Raw genomic sequence first — 23015 nt, 5'->3', positions numbered from 1 at the left:
TTTTTCATCTTTTAGATTCAAAAGATTTGTAAAATTCATCTGGGAGCAATTCTTTTCATTATTTTCTTTCCTTTCAGGAATGCAAAAATAATGGATAGTGTACCTTAATTAACAGATTTACATCGTTTTTGTCCTAAAAAATACTTTCTTTTAGTATATCTTTGAGTATTTTTTATTTCTTACGTACTCTAATTTTCTTATGAGGAAACATCTGTATGCTGGATTTCTTGCCAGCTCTTCCCCCTCAACTGTCTCCTCACATATTTTCACTCTTCCTTTTTTCTGTCTGCATTCAGTTCAGACTTGTCAAGTTTTCCTGTTATTTGTCCAATGTCTTGCTGTGCCATTTCTTTACAGTTTTTAATGACAATTTTAAGTTCTTTGGTGTCCCTTTCACTTCTTTGTGGTCTTTACTTTCTTCAGTTGCTACTATGTTCAAGTTAACTTTGTTTTCAGCTATTTTACATTTCATCCTGATTTTTTTTCCCCATGAAACTCTGCTATAGAGGTCGTCTTTAATACACGTCAATGAAAACAAAGCAAAACAAACAAAAATTTTTCTCATGTGTTCTGCTTAAGATAAAAAAATAACTTTCCAGTGCTATTTGCTTCCTCCATATAATGTGGACCACAGAATTTTTTTCACCTGCCCCATATTATTTTTGTACAGTCTAACGGTGCTGTAGGAATGCAGAAAGTTGTGTTTGTGTGACCCAAGGGTGGGACCCAGGCATAAGAAGAAGCAAGCTAAGCAACACTCCTCTGCTTCTTCAAGTTCTCGGAAGCCTTGAAAGCCCCACGGCTCTCCCTTCCATTACAAATACATCAAGAATTCTAAATCCTATTGTTGTTCTTATGACCACATTGTATCCCATCACATTCATATGCATGGCCCTTTCATTCCACACATGTTCAGTTGGCCCATATTGACAGGTGGCTGCCCAGAAAAGTGGCAGTGTAGGCATGAGTGTTTTTAAAACGACACCATTGGGACATATATATGTCCCAATGCATATGCATGCACACACACACACACACACACACACAATTTCCTCCTCTCTGAATCCTTTAGATTCTGAATGAGCAACACTGCTATTATCTCTAATTTCTTTAATATTCTTTAATTTCCTTTTATTTTTAATCCCAAATATTTTAATTTGGAGTTAACCAGTTTTTTTTCTATGTCATCTGTCCTATTTTCTATAGGATAAACAAACAAATATCATGCACAAAATTCTAATTAGTCCAACTAGTCTTTCTTCAGCCTCTTCACTTGTAATAAAACACATGGATGAACATAACATTTTATATTTAAATCGATTAAATTACTCTGGCCTTCTCAGACAGAAGCGCACACAGCCACGGGCTAGGAGGCAGCTTCTCCCCAAAGCTAGGGTGGGTAAGGACTCACATGCCCTCCAGTAACCCAATAGGAGGGCGATGCTCTTCCCTTTTGGTGCACAAAATATGCAGAGGTGCCAACTGTGCTCCTCAGTCCCTGCCCATTAGCCCTGAGATAACAGGAAAATCTCTCAGGCTTGAAACTGACTGACAATGACCTATGACTTTTATTATGCAGATTTTTAAAACTCAATGTACCTTGTTTCTGTCCCTTTGTATTTATTCTCACATGAATTTGAGAGAATGCATATTAGGGATTCCTCATCTGTTACCTTCTGAACTTCACAATTCTTTTCCCCCAGGAGCATTAACTACACTTTCAAAACAGAGCAAGACAGCATTTCATCTCAGGGATTATATGCTATCCTCACAAAGTCTCCAATTATTTACAATAAAAGGAACCTCTCAAAAACACTTTTGCAAGAACAGTGATGATGTTTTAAAAATATGGAATCTAGGCTCTGCCACAAATTTGGCCTTGACATGCTATGATTCATCAAGTTTTGTTCTCCATAAAATATTTTAGAGAATACTGCCTGGCAGTAAAGGAGCTCTTCTGTGCAAAAGAATGGCAGGCAATGGAAGAAAAGACTCACAGAGGACTCTACAGATCTGGGATGCACCCGCTCTCCATGCCAGATTGCTACAAGCTTCCCAGCATGCACTGGGACCCCACGGCCTGCACCAGACTGCCATATTTAGGTAACAGAGCTCTCTCAAGACTTTAGAGCTTAAGACAAATCTATTATTTTGAAGAAGCTAAGCTGTGAACTTAAATCTCCCAATATTTCTAGGCATTTCTAATGTATTTTTTGAGTTCTGCCCTTTTTAAATACTTAATTACAGAATCCTGCTGTCTATTCTAATTACCCAAGTTAGCACTGGGGTTTAATTTCATTTGTTCGAAAAGAAATTAAGAAGCACTTTTAACTGCTGCTTAAGATCTTATTTCATAACGAGAGCTTGTAACATTTTTTGGAATGTGCAGAGAAAAGGCTAAGAAATCTCATATTGTGTCAGATGAGTGGAATAAAAGAATAAAGTCCCCCTTCTGAGCCAGCAAAGCAGATTTCTAAGCATGCAAAAATAAGCCACATGGCTGAAAATGCTGATCTCACAAAACAAAGCTGAATCTCTGCATGTTGTTTAATGAACTTCATGTGGAAGGAACGATGTTGTTAGCCCTAACAGCTGGTTTAATTTCAATGACACAATCCTTTCTCATTCGAATGCAAAGAATGTTTTCCAGTTGTATATCGAAAAACTGAAAGAGAACTCACATTTCTTAGCACTCTCTCACAGAATATGTGAGGTTATCTGGATGCTCATTTAAAACAAATTTTTATCCTTTCCCCCTCAGATTATAAAAAGGAAAACTTAACAAGTAAGTAATTTTGTTTGTGCCCTTGAACCTTTATGTGTATGTAATTGGATTCGTGCATGCGTATTTACACTCATACTTAGAGAACAGAATGTACGGCCCCCTCAGGGGGGTTTTTTTTGCTAAGCTTACTGGTGTAAAACAGGAAGGAAGATCATCAGAAATCTCAGCTTACAGCTCCTAATTAGGCCATGAAGAGCACTGTATTTACTAAATGATACAAATAATATCCCCTACCCCAAGGTTGTAACTTGCTTGATCCTTTCTATGGCTACAAAATAAGCCAAACTGAAAATATCACCTTTTGATTTTACATTTTTGATTTTCATAACATCTAATTATTTACAGATGAAAACAAATATTTATTTGTTCTTTGAGTCAATTCATGATCCTCATTTGTGACAACAGATCTTTCTTTTGGAAGATGGGTGTTAAGACAGCTACTTTCTAGCATAAAGTTTACAGGGTCAAACCGAACAGTTTTAAAACTGGGAGCCTCAAAATCCCTAGGGAAGAATTCAAGAAGGTTGCTTGGAAAGAGATGTCCTAGACACAAAGTTGTATCTGAGGATGCTTTAACCTACCAGAATGCAGAAATCTTCAGAATGAAACTAGAAAAGTTTTCATGTCAATTAACTTCCTCTGATTTGAGTGATCTAAGGTTTAAATCATAATAATTTCCTGTGATCTATCTTTGGGGCCTGACTGCCTCTGCACCTGGCTAAGAGCCAGGCCTTGATTTTTCCAGCTTCCTTCAAGGACTGAGACTTAGAGTATTAAAAGAAAGAATGCTACCAGTCCCACCTGCACGGCTCGGTGTTAATAAACAACAGCAGCACGGAAACCCTAAAAATCTATTACTCTGGAAGCCTGTCAAATTGTTATTTCCAAACGGAAGGAATGAAAGAGAAATGTTTCGATTCTTTGTCATACAAGCAGCTAAAGTTCAGTTTGATTGGACCTTTAACTGGTGACTTTGGTCTTCGTTATCCCTTGATTGGTTACTCATTCATCCATCCAGGCAGTCATTCCACTGTATGGAAGGTACTTACCTTCAGTCCTAGACTAAATACGACACACACACAAAATCCATATTTCAGGCTCGTATACGAATTCTAAAAAATTGTGAACAGCATAAATTAGTTACAATAAACCAATTCCCTATTCTTAAAAACCTAGTTTTATGAAATCTTTGGTACCTGTAAGAAAATGAACTGCAAATGTCATCAGTGGATCATTTCACTTGGCCACGTCATGGGGAACATCTAAAACCATGCTCCCTGATTAAATGCAATTATTATTGAAGAAATCGGCTCCGGCCTTTAAGGTAGGTTGATGGCTAAGCAAAGAAGACATCCTAACTAGATAGAGTGTCCCATATTTTATGGAGTGTATCAAGCCCTCAAAAATTTCTTACCAGTGCACTTTGAAGGGTGATGGAAGGGTTTTTTTTTTTGTTTTATTTTTTTGCTTGAACACACACAGTAGAATTTCAGTAGTTTTCATTTCTATAATTTTTCTTTTTGCTGAGATGAAGTATGTTTTTGAACTTGTAATGTCTTCGTACTGTTTACTTTGCCTCTTTGGCAGGCATTTCAATATTCCTGAATTCAGCAGAGCTGTACGCACTCTGTTTTTCCTCAGATGGGTTTGTGGGGGACAGTCTCCGCCTCCCAGCTGATCTTCAGATTAGCTTTCTCTCACCTGAAGAGCCGAAAGCTGTATCAGCTGGACACATTCTTGAGTGACATTTCTCTTCTGTCAGAAATCTACAGATGGGATTTCATTCTTTTCTAGCTTCTCTTTTTGAAAACGATCAGTCGTCTGATAGGAGTCTGGTTACCTTTTTCCTATAAGCAATTTGCTGCTTCTGTTTAGAAAGAAACTTGGAGATTTTTCTCTTTATCCTCATTACCTGCCTGGTGGAAATCCTCTATAATGGTGTGTTCCTGAACATCTCTTTCCAACTCTGGAGAGTTCAGGCTGCAGGCAGGCAGATGATCTTTCTAAAGCAAAAAGCTGATCACGCTACTCCACTGAGGCTAGTCCCGCCACGGTTCTCCCCACTTACTGCAGGGCAAAGTCCAAACTACTTACCTTGGCATGCAAGGCTTTTTATGACCCAGACCTGATCTCTGCAGCCTTATCTACACACACTCCCCAAGTCAACAAGGAAACTTTTAGGTGCACTTTTAGGAAAGCACCACAACTGCTTGGTTTGGACCCTGGGTTTCTTTGTGGAATACTTCCTCCCTCCCTGCCCCCCTTTTCCTCCTGCTCCACCCCACACATACTCCTTCAACTGGGCATTCCCTAGTCAACCTTTACACTTAATTTAAAATTATTGATTTTAGAAAACCTACCTACTGTATCTAGACCTGGAGCTGAACTGCCCCTGGATGTTCAGAAGCTTGTAAGTTTTATAAGACTTCTTACATTCTATTATAATTATCAATTTACCAATTGTTCCCCAGCTAAATACTTGAACACAAAGATTTGTCAGGTCCACCACAGTATTCTGGATACCCAACATCAATGTTAACTTGGTGAATATATTAACATATGGATGAATGAGTGAATAAAAATTCTCCTGATTTGATAAAATCAGTGAGAGAAGAAAAAGACAAAAAGAAGGGGACCCAGATTGATAATTTGGATCCAAAGAGATAATCGGTCACTAGGGAAGGCCACAGCAAATACATCAGAAGTAATAAACAAGGAATAAAAGAACTATCCAGAAAGGAAGATACAATTACATCAATGAAGCAAAATTATTACTCAAACAATGCCAACTTCTGCATTTTGAAAATAAATCTTACTAAGTCTTCATGGATTAATCTCTATGTCTGACATATTTTTTTAAAGATTTATTTATTTATTTTGGTAGGGGGCAAAATAAGGGAAAAGGAGAGAGAATCTGAAGCAGACCTCCTGCTGAGCATGGAGCCCAATGTGGGGCCCTATCTCACAACGCCAAGATCATAACCTGAGGGGAAATCAAGAATGGGGCACTTAACTTGCTGAGCCATCGAGGCGCCCCATGTCTAATATTTTTCATAAAAAATTATCCTTATATTTACTAATGAGATTACACAACCAATTTTGCAAATTACATTACATTCCCTCATGTGTTAAACATGGTTTGAACCGCTCTGTAAAATCCAGATACAAAAACAGTCGCCTCTTCCTGTCTTTCAATGCTTGCTCCTACTTATTATTAGCAGGAAGTCTAGCTTTCCAATTTAAGTCCCCCTCCCCACACATCTTGGATTAATTAAAAAAAAAAAAAAGCCTTCATAAGACTCAGTACAAAGAAAGTCAATTTGGCTTTCAAGCCGATCATAAAGGAATCTAGGAAGTCAAAGTCCACCACTGCCGTGATACCTGATGAGAAATACTGTCACTGTTCTTGCACAAATGCACTGCTGACCTAATCGTCCAGTTTCCGTGCCTGAGCTGATGGTCTTCCTGCCACAGCAATGACCAAACTTGGATCCCCACAGGCTCTAAAACCAGTTGCTAGCCATTGGTGCTCAGGCCATAAAAACTGTCTCCACTCCTACATTAAAAGTCATCCAGGCGCCCCGCTGGGTGGCTCAGTTGGTTGGACGACTGCTTTCGGCTCAGGTCATGATCCTGGAATCCCAGGATTGAGTCCCGCATCGGACTCCCGGCTCCATGGGGAGTCTGCTTCTCCCTCTGACCTTCTCCTTGCTCATGCTCTCTCTCTCTGTCTCTCTCTCAAATAAATAAATAAAATCTTTAAAAAAAAAAAAAAAAAGTCATCCAATGGGCACCCCTTGTAATCTCTGGCTACTGGTCATCACTTTTATTAAGTGTCCTATTTCAAACAGCTTTAGGCATCTACTGTAATAAAAGCTTTCTTTTGACTTTGGAATGTGCTATATTAGTATATTTCCTTATATCAAGCACATTCATTTACTATATTGCAGCCAATTGCTAACATTTCATTTAGGATTTTTTAAAATCTATGTTCCTTAATCTATGTATGCACTTTTCCCTTGTGCTAACATTGCCAGGCTGTGATGTTAGTATTTATAACTTTCTAAAATAATTTGATAGATTTTTCTCTTATAAAATCTGGAAATTTAATCTCTTCCAAGACCAAAAGAATGTATCCTTAATTCTATAATGACTTTTAAATTTCCTGTGTATGACTAACTTCAGATTTTCTGATTTTTCAAATTCAGTAATATGACCCTATCATTTTTCTAAAGATTTAAAAAATGTAACTACATAATTATGTATTACTGCATTTTTATTTCAATCTACTGTAATAACTCCTTTACCATTCCTAATTTCGTATGTTGGTGCCTTTCTTGTCTTTTAAAAATTAAAATTCCACTGATAGACTACTTTATAAATGTAAGACCAACTATTGACCCCTTTTTAAATTCTAGCATTTGTGGTATGTGTATTCTAACTTATTAATTTCTGCTTGTACATGGTTGTTACTTTATCAGCTACTTTTCTCTGTTCTCTGTAGTTTTTGTTTCTTTTTCCAAGTCTTGAGTTAAATGTCTAGCTCATTCAATTTCATCCTTTTGATCTAATGGAGAAAGATAACTCTATGAGTTTACCACTGAACTTCCCTTTGGCCAAAGCTCATATGCCCTATCAGGAAGCTGTTTTTGAACCTGTCACTATGGCTACTTTTTACTCTTTGAGTGAAAAGTTATTGAATTTTTTTTTAGATGTCCTAATGGATTTTACTTAGTATATTGTTAATTGCATTTTAGTCAAAGAATAAATCCACATAATTTCTGCTTTTGAAATCTGATATTTACTTTTGTGGCTTGACCAAAGATCATGTCTGTCAGTATTCCGCAAATATTTGAAAATAGGGTTTATTCTCAACATGTCGGGTACGAAGTACATTGTTTGCTATTAGAACATTCTTGTCAATTATATTATTAAGATACTCTGTACCCATGTTTTTGTCTTTACTCAATTAAAAGAATATAAAATATAAATTAATAGGGTTGTTTTAATAGATACACAGAGGACTTTGCACTCTAAGAGTGATACAAACATGGCATCATTTGGTTTCCAGAGTAATGCAGATTTTGCCTTGTCTTCATATTTGCATGGACCTTTTTAATAAAAGTTTGACAGGAGCTCAATTTCTGGATGAACTCACTTCCCATTTGTGTCCTTGTATTTCCACTCCTCATCTTCTTCTATTATTTTTGTTTTGTTTGTAAAAACAGTAAATGTAACAAAAGCTCAGCTTTAGATGATCCTGACCACAATTTCATGAAATTATTTCATTTAATAACTTAATTAGCTCCATAATTGTTGTCAGGTCATAAACAACATGATGCAACTTAAGGAGCACTAGCCCAGGATCTGCATTTGTCTTGGAAAAATTGGTTCCTTTCTCTGGGTCTCATCTTTAAAATTCTGTGATTCTGTAAGCTGGACTGACTTACAGCTGGATCTCTGGATTTTTACTCTTGGCCTTTAAAAATATATAACCAGGGAGAACCTAATCCACGAAACCACTCTTAAAATTAAATTTAGTTTACTAAATTTGCTTGAATTTAGTGAAGATTGCTTGAATGCAAAGATTGCTTCCTAAAAGTTTAAGAATGAATGAAAAGAATTTTGTTTACTTACAGCATTCCCACCCATGACGTCCTCAAAGCCAAGCGTGGACATTCCAGACTTGCCTTCCTCTTCCTCTTCCTCGTTCTCTGTCTCACCTACATACTCCATGACTGTAATAATCTCCATCATGTCCAGCTTTGCCATATTTGTGTTTCTTACTGTGACTACTCTTTATTGCTGCCGACGACGAAAACAATGGAAAAACAAGAAAAGGTGAGATCCTAATGTAAGCTAACCACATGTAGTAATGTTTTAAAACCTACAAACTGAATATTGGAATTGGGGGCAGGAGGAGGAATATATATAACACTACATCTCTTTATGACATCCATTGCCTTGCTTTAAGATGAAGCACCCTGTCATGATCTTTAAAAATTATCAGTAACTTTTTGCATAGGATCACATGTCCTAAGGTTAATTTTTCACAGCAGACAGGATCTAAACAATAATTTGGAAGAATATGGCCATTCCTGCTCCCCATCTGCCCCTACCCCCTAGGCCCACTGCCACGCCAGATTGGATAGTGACAAAATTCCTAAGGAAAGGTACCTTCTGACTCCCAGACAAAAGAAAGTATTTCTTGCTTTAAAACTGAAGGATCTTCCGCTGCCTTAGTATAATTTGTTTTGTTTCCTCCTAACATCATATCTCTTTAAAAACCCAAGCCCGTGGGGCACCTGGGTGGCTCAGTGGGTTAAAGCCTCTGCCTTCAGCTCAGGTCATGATCCCAGGGTCCTGGGATCGAGCCCCACATCAGGCTCTCTGCTAGGCAGGGAGCCTGCTTCCCTTCCTCTCTCTCTGCGTACTTGTGATCTCTCTCTGTCAAATAAATAAATAAAATCTTTAAAAAAAAAAAAAAAAAACCCAAGCCCGAGTACAAAGATCTCACCTGATCCTGAGTTTATCACTGGTCTTCCCTGTCTTACTTGCAGAGAATCAGCAGCCGTAACCCTCACTACACTTCCTTCTGAGCTTCTGCTAGACAGACTTCATCCCAACCCCATGTACCAGAGGATGCCCCTCCTTCTGAATCCCAAATTGCTCAGCCTGGAATACCCAAGGAATAACATTGAATACGTGAGAGATATTGGAGAGGGAGCATTTGGAAGGGTCTTTCAAGCAAGGTAAAGTTACCCATGTGAAAAATCTTGCCACGGAAATATGTTGTGTCTAAAATGTTACCAGACCACTACCTTGATGCCTAGGTTGCATGTGCAATAATTATTATCAAATAATTCTTCACATCATTAAGCTCATTTTACTGAGTACTGTACTTTGAATCTCAATAATTTTTCTTCTCTGCTGAAAAACAGTGCTGGGTAGGAAAGAATCTTCGTTTATGTAGTGTTCAAATTATGAGCCATTAGCAAAGTTTAATTTTATTTCCTTTTCATAAAATAATTTTATGGTACTTTTTAATCATAATTTCTTGCATTGTTTTTAGTGACTGTAAATTTTACTTCTCTTCCATTTTCTATTGCTATTTTCTCCACTTTATTTAAAATTGACTTTGACCTAGTATTTCCAGTTAAGAATTCGGAGCCTGATATGTGCAGATATTAAATAGATGTCCAAAGAATGGCAAAGCAGAAAAGAGGAAAAATAATGCAAAAATGCCAGAAAACAATGAGCTCAAGGAAGGAGTATGTATAAAAGCCAAGGCTAGTCCATTTACTGCCTCTGTGTGAACTGGAAGGAAATGCCCTTTCTGCATGGATATGGCTCACAGACACACAGCTGGGCCATGGAATGTGGACTTGGTTTTAATCATCAATTGTCATTTTGTCCTGGTGTTCTTGGGCAGGACACAACCTTACTGTCACTCACAGTAGCCCTCTATGGAGGTTACATGATTAATGAAAATCTCACACATATACTCATGGGGAACCAAAAATATGCAAGGCACCACTTTAGGTTTCAAAAGGATACAAAGATGAGTAAGCCATGGTCCCTGTCATCCAGGAATTTAGATTCTGGCCAGAGATCAAGGGTTTAGGGCGGTAATGACAATCTCGTTGGATCTGTGTACTTCAGATTTCCTGACATTTACAAATAATGTATTTTTCAAACAACCTGTGTTGAAAACAGTCCCAGTGATTTTTATTAACTGGCATCAAAGAGGTTTAAGTACAATCTACTCTTGCCATCTTTTTTTTTTATTCTGTAGCTCTGGGAAAGGCTGCAAAAGTGGAAGGAATATATATGAATGTGTGTAGATGAATGTGAATATGTATATGTTCCTGATAGTTGATCTCTTCCTATATAAATGTATCTCTCAGGGCTCCGGGCTTACTTCCCTATGAACCTTTCACAATGGTGGCAGTGAAGATGCTCAAAGAAGAAGCCTCAGCGGACATGCAAGCAGACTTTCAGAGGGAGGCAGCCCTCATGGCAGAATTTGATAACCCTAACATTGTGAAACTCTTAGGTATGAAAATAGAAAAGAAGAAATGCATTGCATTTATTGAAATTATTTGCATTTATTGCAAAACGGAGTCTTTCCAAGTTTTCCTCCTTCATCCTACACTTGTGCCTTTTCCATTACTTCTTCATCAGAGGGACATCTCTATTCCTTCCTATATAGTATTTTTTGCACCATGGAATGGAACATTATATTAAATAACCAAAGGTCAAAAAATTTTTTAAATTGCTTTTTTAAATTGCTCATAAAAATGTTATCATTTCTTAACCTGTCTCTCTAGAATCTATAAATATACTGATGGCTAAATCCCTAGAATTAAAAACCAGCCCCCAAATAAAAAATCCAAGATAATGGTATTCATTACTTCTCTTCCTTTTTTTTTTTTTTTAAGATTTTATTTATTTATTTGACAGAGAGAAATCACAAGTAGACGGAGAGGCAGGCAGAGAGAGAGAGGGAAGCAGGCTCCCTGCTGAGCAGAGAGCCCGATGCGGGACCCGATCCCAGGACCCTGAGATCATGACCTGAGCCGAAGACAGCGGCTTAACCCACTAAGCCACCCACTTCTCTTCCTTTTTGAACAGAGACTTCTAATTTTTGTCTGAAAGAAGAATCCCAGATTTCATAATCTATTTTTACGGTGATATTAAGTTGTGAAACCCAAATGATTTAATATTTCAAGGTGTCCCATTTCCCTCTCAAATATACCAAGAATTTAAAATTTGCAAATGTCCTCCTGGCACTAAATCTGAGGCTCTGTATGCACATTTTTTTTCTTTCTAGAACAAACACTGTAAAACCTAAATTTTGAAATGTTTCACTGAGTACCTCACCTAAGATTTTTGCCATTGTTTTTGTCATCCTTTCCAAAGTTCATACATCTTCCTAATCAACCTTCTTCAAAGAAGTAGAAGAAACACAGAACATCACACGTTCAAAACAAGCATCCATTCCTAAATTCACTCACCAAATGCCTATGGAGCACTTGCTGTGCCAGATACCCGGCAGGTGTGTGGGATTTAAAAAAGAGTAAGACATGATTTCTGCTTTCAAAGTGCTAACAGGTGGGAAGAGAAACCTCAAACAAATTTGGAGGAGAAGCCTCAAATAGATGATTGTCATGGGATGGCAGGCCCTAAGCCGAGAGAAGGAAAATCTGATCAGTAGGGCTGGGAGCCGAGGCATTCTAGCCGGAGTGACAGATAAGCTGAACCTTAAAAGGAAAATAGGGTATGTGTGACCAGACAAATGGGGTCAGGGTTGGGCTGTGATGATGTCCACAGAAGGCCAGGGCCCCCTATTTTCCAACCTTGGTCACTGGCTGTCAGAGCGCTCCTCATGGAGAGCCACGGTAGACATCCCGCATAACAAGGCCCGTGATTTCGGTTGCAGGTGTGTGTGCGGTCGGGAAACCCATGTGCCTGCTCTTCGAATACATGGCGTACGGTGACCTCAATGAGTTCCTCCGCAGCATGTCCCCGCACAGCCGGTGCAGCCTCAGCCACGGCGACCTGGCCGGGGGGGCCCAGGCGTCCAGCCCTGCCCCGCCGCCCCTCTCCTGCGCCGAGCAGCTCTGCATCGCCAGGCAGGTGGCCGCCGGCATGGCTTACCTCTCCGAGCGCAAGTTTGTGCACCGGGACCTGGCCACCCGGAACTGCCTGGTGGGCGAGAACATGGTGGTGAAAATCGCCGACTTCGGCCTGTCCAGGAACATCTACTCGGCGGACTACTACAAAGCCAATGAAAATGACGCCATCCCCATCCGCTGGATGCCCCCCGAGTCCATCTTCTACAACCGCTACACCACCGAGTCGGACGTGTGGGCCTACGGCGTGGTACTGTGGGAGATCTTCTCGTACGGCCTGCAGCCCTACTATGGCATGGCGCACGAGGAGGTCATCTACTACGTGCGCGACGGCCACATCCTCGCCTGCCCCGAGGACTGCCCCCTGGAGCTGTACAACCTGATGCGCCTGTGCTGGAGCAAGCTGCCCGCCGACAGGCCCAGCTTCCCCAGCATTCACCGCATCCTGCAGCGAATGTGCGAGAGGGCGGAGGGGACGGTGAGCATTTGAGAGCGGACGGCTGCCCAGGGCAACGCTGCCTTGCCCGCTAAGACACTGTGGGAGCCCCAGGCATCGCAGCCCCGGTCCCCAGCTGGGAAGCAATGCTGGCGGACCCCGGGAGCATGCGCAGTCTGTCCCGGCCAGAATTGAGCCTGCGCAGAACTCACGCGGGAGACCGACGCATGCCCAGTCCACCCCGCAGAGGCAACCTGGAGCCTGGTGTTCGGGGAGGCAATGGCGTCCTCTTGTCCTTGAGTTAGCTGGCGGCAGACTTAGACTCTGCTGCATTTAATTTTAATACGAGATGTGATGCAGGGCTTCATTTTGAGTAGAGTTAATTCCCATCCATTATGGAAGTAGTGTCTCTTCCTGGAAGACATTTAGGTCAAGTACGGAAAACTGAGAAGGAAAAAACATTGTCTCCCCACCCGAAGATGGGTGCTGGTGTTTTTGGGTTTTTTTCCTTACTGAATTTCTTTCTCGCATTTATGAGTAATTTTATATCTGTTTGTATTCTACAGAGTTGTGGTATACTTTATTGAGAGAGGGCTTCTAAGGAATAAAATGATAAATCAGTAAGGCTGTGTTCTTACTGTGATTTTTTAATTTCCTTTTCTTTGTGTTGCTTCTCCTGTGGAAGTTTTTCTTTTGTGGCCCTCATCATAAATACCATCTGCTTATTTTATTCCTACAGTTTTTCTGAAAAAACTTTTGTGTCTCTTTAATTTACCTTTTTCTTTGAAATTTTTATTGGTATCTTTCCTTTACCTTCTTTCTTTCACTTTCCATGACTTTCTGTCCTTTTGGTTATTTAACTTTTTTTTTTCTTTTACCTCATATATGCAACAAATAGCCTGACAGACATAATAACTTTTAAAGTAACACTGTAGACTGATATGTATATAACTTCTGCAAAGTAATAGCATTTTCTTCTGGTCATGCTTGTGAAGCTACACATTTCAAATTTGATATTCATTAATTTATTGCCGCAGTCTATTAAATCTCTTAAACCATAGTTTATGAGATATCACAAGATCCTGTGGCTCTGAGTTATTTAAAACTTGATGTTTTGGGGCATTCTGACATTTTTTTTCCTGACAGAAACCAATTCCATAGGCAGTAGAATTAATGTAGTGTTATTTATCAACTTTCTGCAGGACTATTAACCCAATCCTGTAACATTTTTATTGTTAAAACAAACAAACAAAACAAAACAAAACACCTCTGGAACTCAGATCCCTGGTACACAGATTTTTCAGAAGACTTCCACATGATAACATCTTTTTCTAAGCTCAACTTGAATAATATGAATTTTTTAGGAAATGATATGAGCCCAAATTTTCCTGAAAAGCATATAAACAGGGACAAGAAAATAACCATATCTACTGCAGACCAACTTACTCATTCAAACTAATTAGTAGTTAGGACAATGGAGAAATGGTCTGAATTCTTAAAAGTAGATTTTCAACCATCTGCTGGAAGAAGCCACCTGAAATCTCCAAATCTGCCTCTATGCAACAACTTGTCCTCTTTGCTGGAAAACCTGCCATTTCTTGCCCAAAGCCCCTCCAGGCAAGCAATACAAAAATGTAGAAATTACCCTGGACTTTGCCCTCTTCTTCACCCCTGATAGTGTATCAGTTTTACTTTCCAAAACCCTCCTGCTCATATCCCTTGCCTTTCAATCCAACTGCCCATTACTCAGACTCTATCACAACCTTCCTTCCATTTCAGTGCCAGCTGGATTCCATGGCTAGAACAACATGAGGACATGCTTATTCAGAGTTCTGATTCATCAACAGAGAAGTCAGAATTCAGGACAGAGACCGAGAGAGGTGCTTGGATCAAAGTCAGGATTTTAAGTCCAAAATTAAGACAGTTATTCAAAGGGCTAGTTGAAGAATAAGATCGCAGCCTGTGTCCTAAACAAAAGGCCAAGAGGCCAATAAAGCAGAAAAGCTGGAGAGGCCCAGGATCCCTTGTGGACCTTTCATGTAAATATCCACAGCATCCTTGACTTGGTTCACACCTGTGTGTCATAGGTGCTCGCCACACTTCAAAGCGGTTTTTGGGTTTCCTCAGCTGAGAAAGTTTTATTATAAAAGACACGGAAGTCAAGCCAGCCAAAAAAGCCAGCCCACAGAAAATCAGGGTCAGGACAGGTACTTGGTACCCAGCGTGTGACTTGTGCTGCAGGAGTCATGTTGCCCCTCACAACCAGATGTCCATAACCTGGTTCTATCACGTGCCACTTTGAGCTCTTTTCTGTTTCCATCCCTTCTGCTGAATCACTGCCCTTACTTTCCTGTCTCTTGGCTTTTACAGCCTCGTGGATTTCTCTGTCTGTGTATTTTTAGGCTCTGATATTTAAGATTCCAAAGCAAACAAATCATAAAGATATTGGGAAATACAGTGAGTAGATGAGTAAGCAAGTAAATGTTACGGAAACCATTCAATTTTATTAGATACTTAAAGTAACTGAAAACGAAAATAAGCAGAAATCCCCTAATAAGGACCTAATAATGGTAGTCATAAAAAAATAATACTCTCAGCTAGCAGTTATTGAATGGTTACCATATATATTCTAAAGCCTCTAAATATATTATCTTTAATTGTATCCTATCCCTGCAATTTCAGTACTATCGTTATGCCCATTTTTAGGTAAGGAAACAGGCAAAGAGAGATTGCATAACTGACCCAGGTACATAGAGCAACAGCCTAGTGTAGGACCAAAAGAGGCTGACCTCTCCATCACCATACTGTGGTGCTTCCCATGAGTGTAGAGGGAACAACTACTGAATCTTGATTATTCTGGAGAGGGATCTGTAATTTACATGCAGTTTCAAAGCACACACTATACCCCTTATATTATTAATTTCCTCTCCAAGTCTTGAATAACAAAAGAAAGTGTATTTTGGCATTGTTGATTTAATCAAAAGTTCAAAGAAATGGCATGTTTATTTTTTCATTAGTTCTAAGTACATTTTCAAGTTATTTAAGATTATATACTCCGTGCTCTCTGAAACACAGACCCATTACTTACCAGTACTGTTTTCTTTGTTAAATGTAGATCTTTCCCATTTTACGATGGAAAATCACAGCATAAATTTATAAGGAGAGACAAGAGAGAGAGACACAGTACCATTGTTACCAAGTGTTGGAACAGGCACCAACAAGCCATCTTAAGTGGCTGAGAATCAGATGTGACAAGAGCACCAGGCAGTTGTAGGTGGTACCGAAAAAAACACATTCCCTGGTTTGTGATAAAGCAGAAAAAGAACTTCTTTCCACTTTGCTGTATATTATAAACTGTTCCATGTAATTAGCTGTTTTTCTAAAAGTCCAATTTAATTTCTGAGTAATATTCTTATTTATGGATATACCATAATTTAGTTATTTTTGAACATTTGAGTCTTTTTTCTAATTTTCACTATTATAAACAATATTGTAATGGTCATCCTTATTTGTAGTTCCATAATTATCTCTTTATGGAAATTCTGAGAAAGGGGATGTCTGGGCCAAATGGCATGCACAACATTGAGACTTTTGTTATGTATTATCATATTCTCTAGAAATATTGTTCCCATCTGCGTTGTACAAGTGATCTCACAGCCCTAAACATTTGCTGTCACAGAGAATTAATCCTCTATTTTTTACAAGATGTCTATTTGGTGATAGAAAAAGATTACCTCATTTTGATTTTATTTTTTAAATTACTAGTGAAGTTGAATTTTTCTTGTTCTTAGGTCATTTATGGTTTTTATCTTGGGAATCAACTAGAGCCCATTTTTCTGCTGTGTTATTCATTTTTCTAATTGATTTGTAAGAGTCATTTTATAAAAAGAGTATTAGAACTTTGTCATAGTTTAAACAAAAGAAAAAATATATACATGCTTTTACCTTACAATAGTATTTACTATATTGCAAAAGCAATACTTGTTAATTTTTGAAAAGAAAAAATAAACAATAATATCCAATAATACACAATGTACAATAGAGAAAATGAAAAAATACCAACCAGTGGTAACTAACATTAACATCATGATAAATACTGTCCCAGCTCTTTTCAGATAGATTCATAAGTAGGTAGATAAATAGATAAATGATAGCTCGATAGCTAGCTAGCTATAGAGAATTATCTTAAATGAAAACAAGATCATACTGTTAATATTATTTTGCATTTTGTTTTTTCACTGAATATATCATAACATCTTCCATATCAACAAGTATTCATATACAACCTCACTTTTGATGGTTGAACAATATTCTATCATATGGACCTATAATATTTAACTATTATTCCATTGTTGGACATTAGTTTTTATTTTTCATTATAAATATAATATTTTGATTATTAATCATATTGCTAAGTTTTGCCAATATCTATCTTTATATCTTTAGATATAACTTCTAGAAATGTAATTTCTACATCAAAGGATACATATATATACACTTCCAATGCTTTTTAATATATTGACAAATTATCTTCCAGAATTATGTTATCAACATATACATCTTTCAACTGGATGAAAAAGTGAGTCTGTTTCTTTCAAATTCTCCAGTATTGAGAATTATAATGGTTACAAATATAATAGCTTAAAATTTTTATTTTGTAGCTTATGCTTACATTACATTTCTTTAAATGAGTAAGGTTGAATTTTTTTAATGTTTTGGGGACAATTGATTTACTCTGTGATTTATCTTCTATTATTTTTCTATTGGGTGTATCTTTTTCTTGTTGCTTTGTAAAAGCACTTTGTATATTAAGAAGTTAAATTTTGTCATACATGATTCAACCTTTTATCACATCGATAATATATATTTCTATGTGTCTTTTACTATAAGAATTTATTAATCAGGAAAGAATGTTGAATTTTCAATCTATTGAGACAATTGTGGCTTTTTCCTTCATTAATCTGTCAGTAAGTAGAAATGTATGAACTGATTTCCAAATGTTGGAATATCCTTATGTTCTGGGAATAAACTCTCTTTGGATGTGTCACATCAATCTTTTAATGAACTACCAAACCTATTTTGTTAACATTTATTTGCATCAGCATTTATAAGTTCATCATAAGATTAAAAGCTTATAATTTTCTTCTTTGTTAGAATTTGCTATCAAATTATCAAATTTGCTATCAAACTTAGGAGTTTCTTCCTCTATGATCCTGGTTGGTTTATTTTAAAATAATGGTTACTTATCAGTAATAGCAATCAATACACAGACCTATTTTTTTTAAATATTCCTAAAAGGGTACAAATAAAAAATAAAAGAGCCCCTCTTCTGATTCATCTCTAGGCCTAGCCTAAGACAAACCACTCTACCCATTTCTGGTTTCAGTCTTCTAATGATTATCACTGCAACTCTAATAAATACACTTACTTTCTAAAAAATATTCTTTCTGGATCAATCAACTAGAACAGGTATGTAATAGCTCCCTTCATAAAAGATGGGCAGTTCAGAACACTTTAACTTCTCTTAAGTTTCTGAGATATGTTAACTTATTAGCAATTATATTGTTTATTATTATACTTTAAATGATACACTTAGAGATACACCACTGCTTCTGGACTATGGAAGATACAGTTAAAACTCCCACATTTCCACAACTTTTTCCCTCCTCCCCTGCAGGCTGTCACCTGTACAGCTCTCTATGCAGTCAGGGTCCATAATATCTGCATTTGGTTCTGCAACAAATTAAGATTTGAGTGTTGACAGTAGGTTGATTCTTATCGTGAAAAAAAAAGGAACAATATCCACAATAATATGATGATGTAGGGACGCCTGGGTGGCTCAGTTGGTTGGACGACTGCCTTCGGCTCAGGGCGTGATCCTGGAGTCCCGGGATCGAGTCCCACATCGGGCTCCCAGCTCCATGGGGAGTCTGCTTCGCTCTCTGACCTTCTCCTCGCTCATGCTCTCTCTCACTGTCTCTCTCTGAAATAAATAAATAAAATCTTTAAAAAAAAAAAATATGATGATGTAAATATGTGTTGCCAAAGAAGTGATATTCAATTATTTCAATTTTATAATGTATTTTAATATCCATTAATTCTCATTTTATGGATAAAATATCATTTAAAATGTCACAGAGTTTTTATGTACACTTCTGTCCTTTACATTACTTTTTTCTTCCTTTCTTCTGCCTCTCCTCTCTCATGGTTTTGCTTTCCACAAATGTCTGGTGATCTTTGATTTAACACACAAAATGACAAATGAAGAGTTGTTCTGATTCACTTTGGTGCCAGGAGCGGGCTTCCTCTGCAGCTTTGATGGTCTGTTGATGCAGCAGGTCTCTGTTCAATGGGTTGGCTACCTGTGGGATCTGAGTATATGGTTCATGGGGAAGGCATAGGCAGGCTGATTTAGAGCTCCCACCATTGCCAAAGTGATGGAAAGTCTCTACTCTGAGGATAGGGTACTTCAGTGTAATTTCACTTCTGGAAAAAGCTGTTTTTTCCTTCACCTCTTCAATCCCCTGTGAGAGTCTAAGATGATTACCACATTCTACTCTGCCTCTCTACCTAGATTCCCAACTCACACCAAGGGCCTCTTCCAGGCAATCTTCCAACCGATTCAGAGAGCACTTCATGGGGCTCCAGCTGGTGGCGAAGCCTCTTGCTCACCACCCTGATTGACAACCCACCGCCCATCCCCGCCCTCGGTATCTGCTGACTCAAAGTCTGGAGCCTCTCCTCTGGTGAAATCACTTCCCACCTCCTCTGACAGCTGGCTCTAGTGTCCTGCAGGCTGTGGTTTATGGTTTCCTATGCCTGTGTTATTTATGAATAAGAATATTAGGTACCTTCCTGGCTCCCAAATATTTGTCCAAGTGATGGCATCTAGATTGGTTTCAGCTTGTGTGCAGATACATTCTTATTCATATACATTGACTATCACATCAGTGAAATCTATGGATGAAAGGAAAGGGCTCAGGTCTACCATTTTGATCAAGAAGTCTTTCTGGAATCATTTTAGTAGCCCAGAAATTACCTGCTCCTCCTTAATCTTCTTTGTTGGATTTTTCTTTCCTCCCTCTTCTCCCAGCCTCTGGATATTGGAACATGCCACAGCCTGATCCCAGAGCAGCGTCTCTCTCTTACCTCTGTTCTCCTCTAGTGATCTTATCCAGCCATCTCATGCAAGGCTATAAATACCACAACATGCTGAAATTTTTGTCTTTAACTCTATGCTCTCTCCCAAGCTTCATACTCATATTTCTAACTACCTGTTATAAATGAGCTTTAAAGTTTCCTCCTCTTCCTCTCTGCTCTATTTCTGGGCCTGATCTAGGAGCAAAGCTGAAAACCTCTGTACAGCTTGGTACTGCCTTTCATGTTAGGGAGGAGTGCACACTTAGTCTCCCAGTGCTGTGGACTTAGATACTCATTCTCAAGAGGGCAGATCTGGCCTGGTTTAATAATGTCCAATATCCTCGGCCATTACAGCTGGCAGAAATTCACCATTTCTTGCATGTATCTGTTACCCATTCCTGATTTGCAGCACTGGTGTGCATGTTTCCTTTTCAACATGGTCTGTTACTCTGATGCCTTACTCACATCCCCTCTTTAGCCACAGTCTACCTTCCTGGGGGGAGGGTTTGCTTGTCCTTGTGCATTCACCTCTTTACTGCAAATGTATTTCAGGCGACTCTTCTTTTCTTTGTTTCAGATTTATTTAAGTAGCGCTGTCGCCAAGATGCATGCACTTACGAACCTTAACTTTGGTACAAATCACCGTAGAAACAAGTAGTTTTCAGTATGTTATTTCAGAATATTATATAAACAAAAAAATACACACCTAGATGTTTGCCTTGCCTTCTAAAAGATCATGTCATCTCAGTATAAAGCAAAATAATGGTGAAGGAAAAGAATTACATGATTTCTAAAGCTTTACTTGTCTTCCTTAGTGAGTCCCTCCTAATTAAAAACTCCTAAGAGATTCACAAAGACCAAGTTGTATTTTTTTTTATAAGCTTCGTCATCATACCTGCAATTACACAAGTTACCATCATTACTCTTCTCTCAAACCACAGCCTCTGGAAAGGATACACCATATTTAGAATTGTGCCCTGAAGAGGGGGAACCACCTGTACTATCTAAGGTTATGTTGGAGAGAATGTTAACCACAAATAACCCCGGACTTAGATATACACTATCATTTGCTGGGTGTGCTCTTAACTATTTAGAGCTGTGATTAAAATTGGAGTGTTGGCATGACATTACTCTCTTTTTTTTTTTTTCGCAATGGTGGCACCATGGTGGTTAGTATGAGGCTCTTTCCTATTTCAGCTGATTCTTTACAAAAGTATGGACCAAATACACAATTTAAGGTCAACCCTATTTTTACTACCTGTTGTGTTTTTTTTAATTATTATTGAGCTGTATTACATTTAAGGATCTAAAGAGAGTCCATTAAATGTCATATATTCATTCATTTTGTCTTTATTCATTGAAGTCACTCATTTAATCATTATTCGTTGAAGTCACCTTCCCAAAACACTGAAGATCATTCTGTCCCATATTACTCTGTTCAGGCCGCTTTGTTTATGGCAGCCTAAAAAAAGAATCACCCCGATTTCAGTCTATTCCCCATAGCCTCTCAGAAGGGATGGGCGGTGAGGAATAAAATCACAGAAGAAGGAAGAAAGACCTACAGAGGAATGACACTGAGAGAACAAAGAACCAAAAGTAAACTCAGTTTCTAAGAAGGCAAAGACCAGGAAATGCTTGAGGAGTCACAATTTTTAAGATAATTTTTAATAATAAGCCTCTAATATTTTAAGGAAAAGATACTTATCTCAGTTTCTATGGCTGACAAACCCAGTTTCCAGTGATGAGATCAGTTTTGCAAAGCTTTATGAAAACACAATTTAAATATTAAAATACTTAGGACAATTTTGGAAGGAAATATGCATTTACTCGTCCAATGTTAGAGAAACTTGGAGAAAATTCAGTTTCTCTTTTTCTTTTTTTTTAAGATTTTATGTATTTATTTGACAGAGAGAGAGAGAGAGAGAGAGAGACTGAGAAAGGAAACACAAGCAGGAAGAATGTGAGAGGGAGAAGCAGGCTTCCTGCTGAGCAGGGAGCCCAATGCAGGGCTCAACCCCAGGACCCTGGGTTCATGACCTGAGCCGATAGCAGACACTTAACAACTGAGCCACCCAGACACCCCCAAAATTCATTTTTCTTATGAAAGACCTCTTATTGCAGCAAATGTGAATTTATTTGGCACTTGCTCAGAACTTCTCATTACGAGGTAAATCATTGCATCTACAGCATAGTCAGCAAGAGGAGTCCAAAGCCCTCAGGGAAAGATCCTTCATCCTCTGACATGAACCTTTACACTTAGATGCTGCACTTTAAAAATCTACACTTTATAGAGGCGCCTGGGTGGTGCAGTCAGTTGAGCAACTGACTCTTGGTTTTGGCTCAAATCTTGATCTCAGGGTCATGAGATCAAGCCCCACACTGGGTTCTGTGCTCATCGTGGAGTCTCCTTGAGATTCTCTCTCCCTCTCCCTCTGCCCCTCCTGCTCTCTCAACCTCTCTCTCTAAAATAAATAGGTCTTAAAAAAAATAAAAACTACCCATATATATTTTTTTCCCCAAGATTGCCTAGTTATTTAGTAACTTGCTAGTGTTCCATTATTAATCAATTTGGACCATATTTTTATAATTTAAATATAAACATTTGAAACATTATTTTAATGGCTGTATAACAAGCCATTATATACATGGGACATAAGTGTTATCTAGACAGACAGCAGATAGAGTGGTGGAAAGCATGGACCCAGGCACTGACTCAAATCCCAGCAACTGACTAAATCCCCCTGGGCTTCAATTGTCCTCATTTATAAAATGAGAATGATAATAACACTTTATTCATAGGTTGTTGGAAGGATTAAATGGGTTAATATGTGGACAAAGCTTAGGAAGTGCCTGATGCACAGGAAATCCTTCCAAGGGTTTTGATATAGAATTGAGTCTAATTTTTGCTGTTATATAGAAAGTTGCCATGAACTGTCCTATAGCTACACCATTGCTCACCTCTATTCCCTATTTCCTAAGGATACAGTAATAGAACTGAAAAAATTGGATCAGACTCAAT

General features: G+C 38.3%; 1 protein-coding gene across 3 annotated transcripts in view; it reads left to right on the top strand.

The window, feature by feature from the left end:
* The window catches only part of MUSK (muscle associated receptor tyrosine kinase), a 90609-nt gene extending 77615 nt beyond the window's left edge, over positions 1 to 12994 (top strand). For 2 of the 3 annotated variants that reach the window (XM_044265155.1, XM_044265153.1), the window contains 5 exons: positions 1928 to 2103; positions 8425 to 8626; positions 9346 to 9537; positions 10693 to 10841; positions 12228 to 12994. In XM_044265155.1, the coding sequence (XP_044121090.1) occupies positions 1928 to 2103; positions 8425 to 8626; positions 9346 to 9537; positions 10693 to 10841; positions 12228 to 12910 (1402 nt within the window). In that variant the 3' untranslated portion in view covers positions 12911 to 12994. Of the gene's footprint in view, positions 1 to 1927; positions 2104 to 2761; positions 2786 to 8424; positions 8627 to 9345; positions 9538 to 10692; positions 10842 to 12227 lie in introns of all 3 variants that reach the window. The other variant, XM_044265154.1, reaches the window with a different exon arrangement.
* The last annotated feature ends 10021 nt before the right edge of the window (positions 12995 to 23015 follow it).

The sequence above is a fragment of the Neovison vison genome, chromosome 9, assembly GCF_020171115.1.
Source record: "Neovison vison isolate M4711 chromosome 9, ASM_NN_V1, whole genome shotgun sequence".
Lineage (NCBI taxonomy): Eukaryota > Metazoa > Chordata > Mammalia > Carnivora > Mustelidae > Neogale > Neogale vison.
Note: the sequence above shows the minus strand (reverse complement) of the source record. Positions and strands in the feature narration are given on the sequence as shown.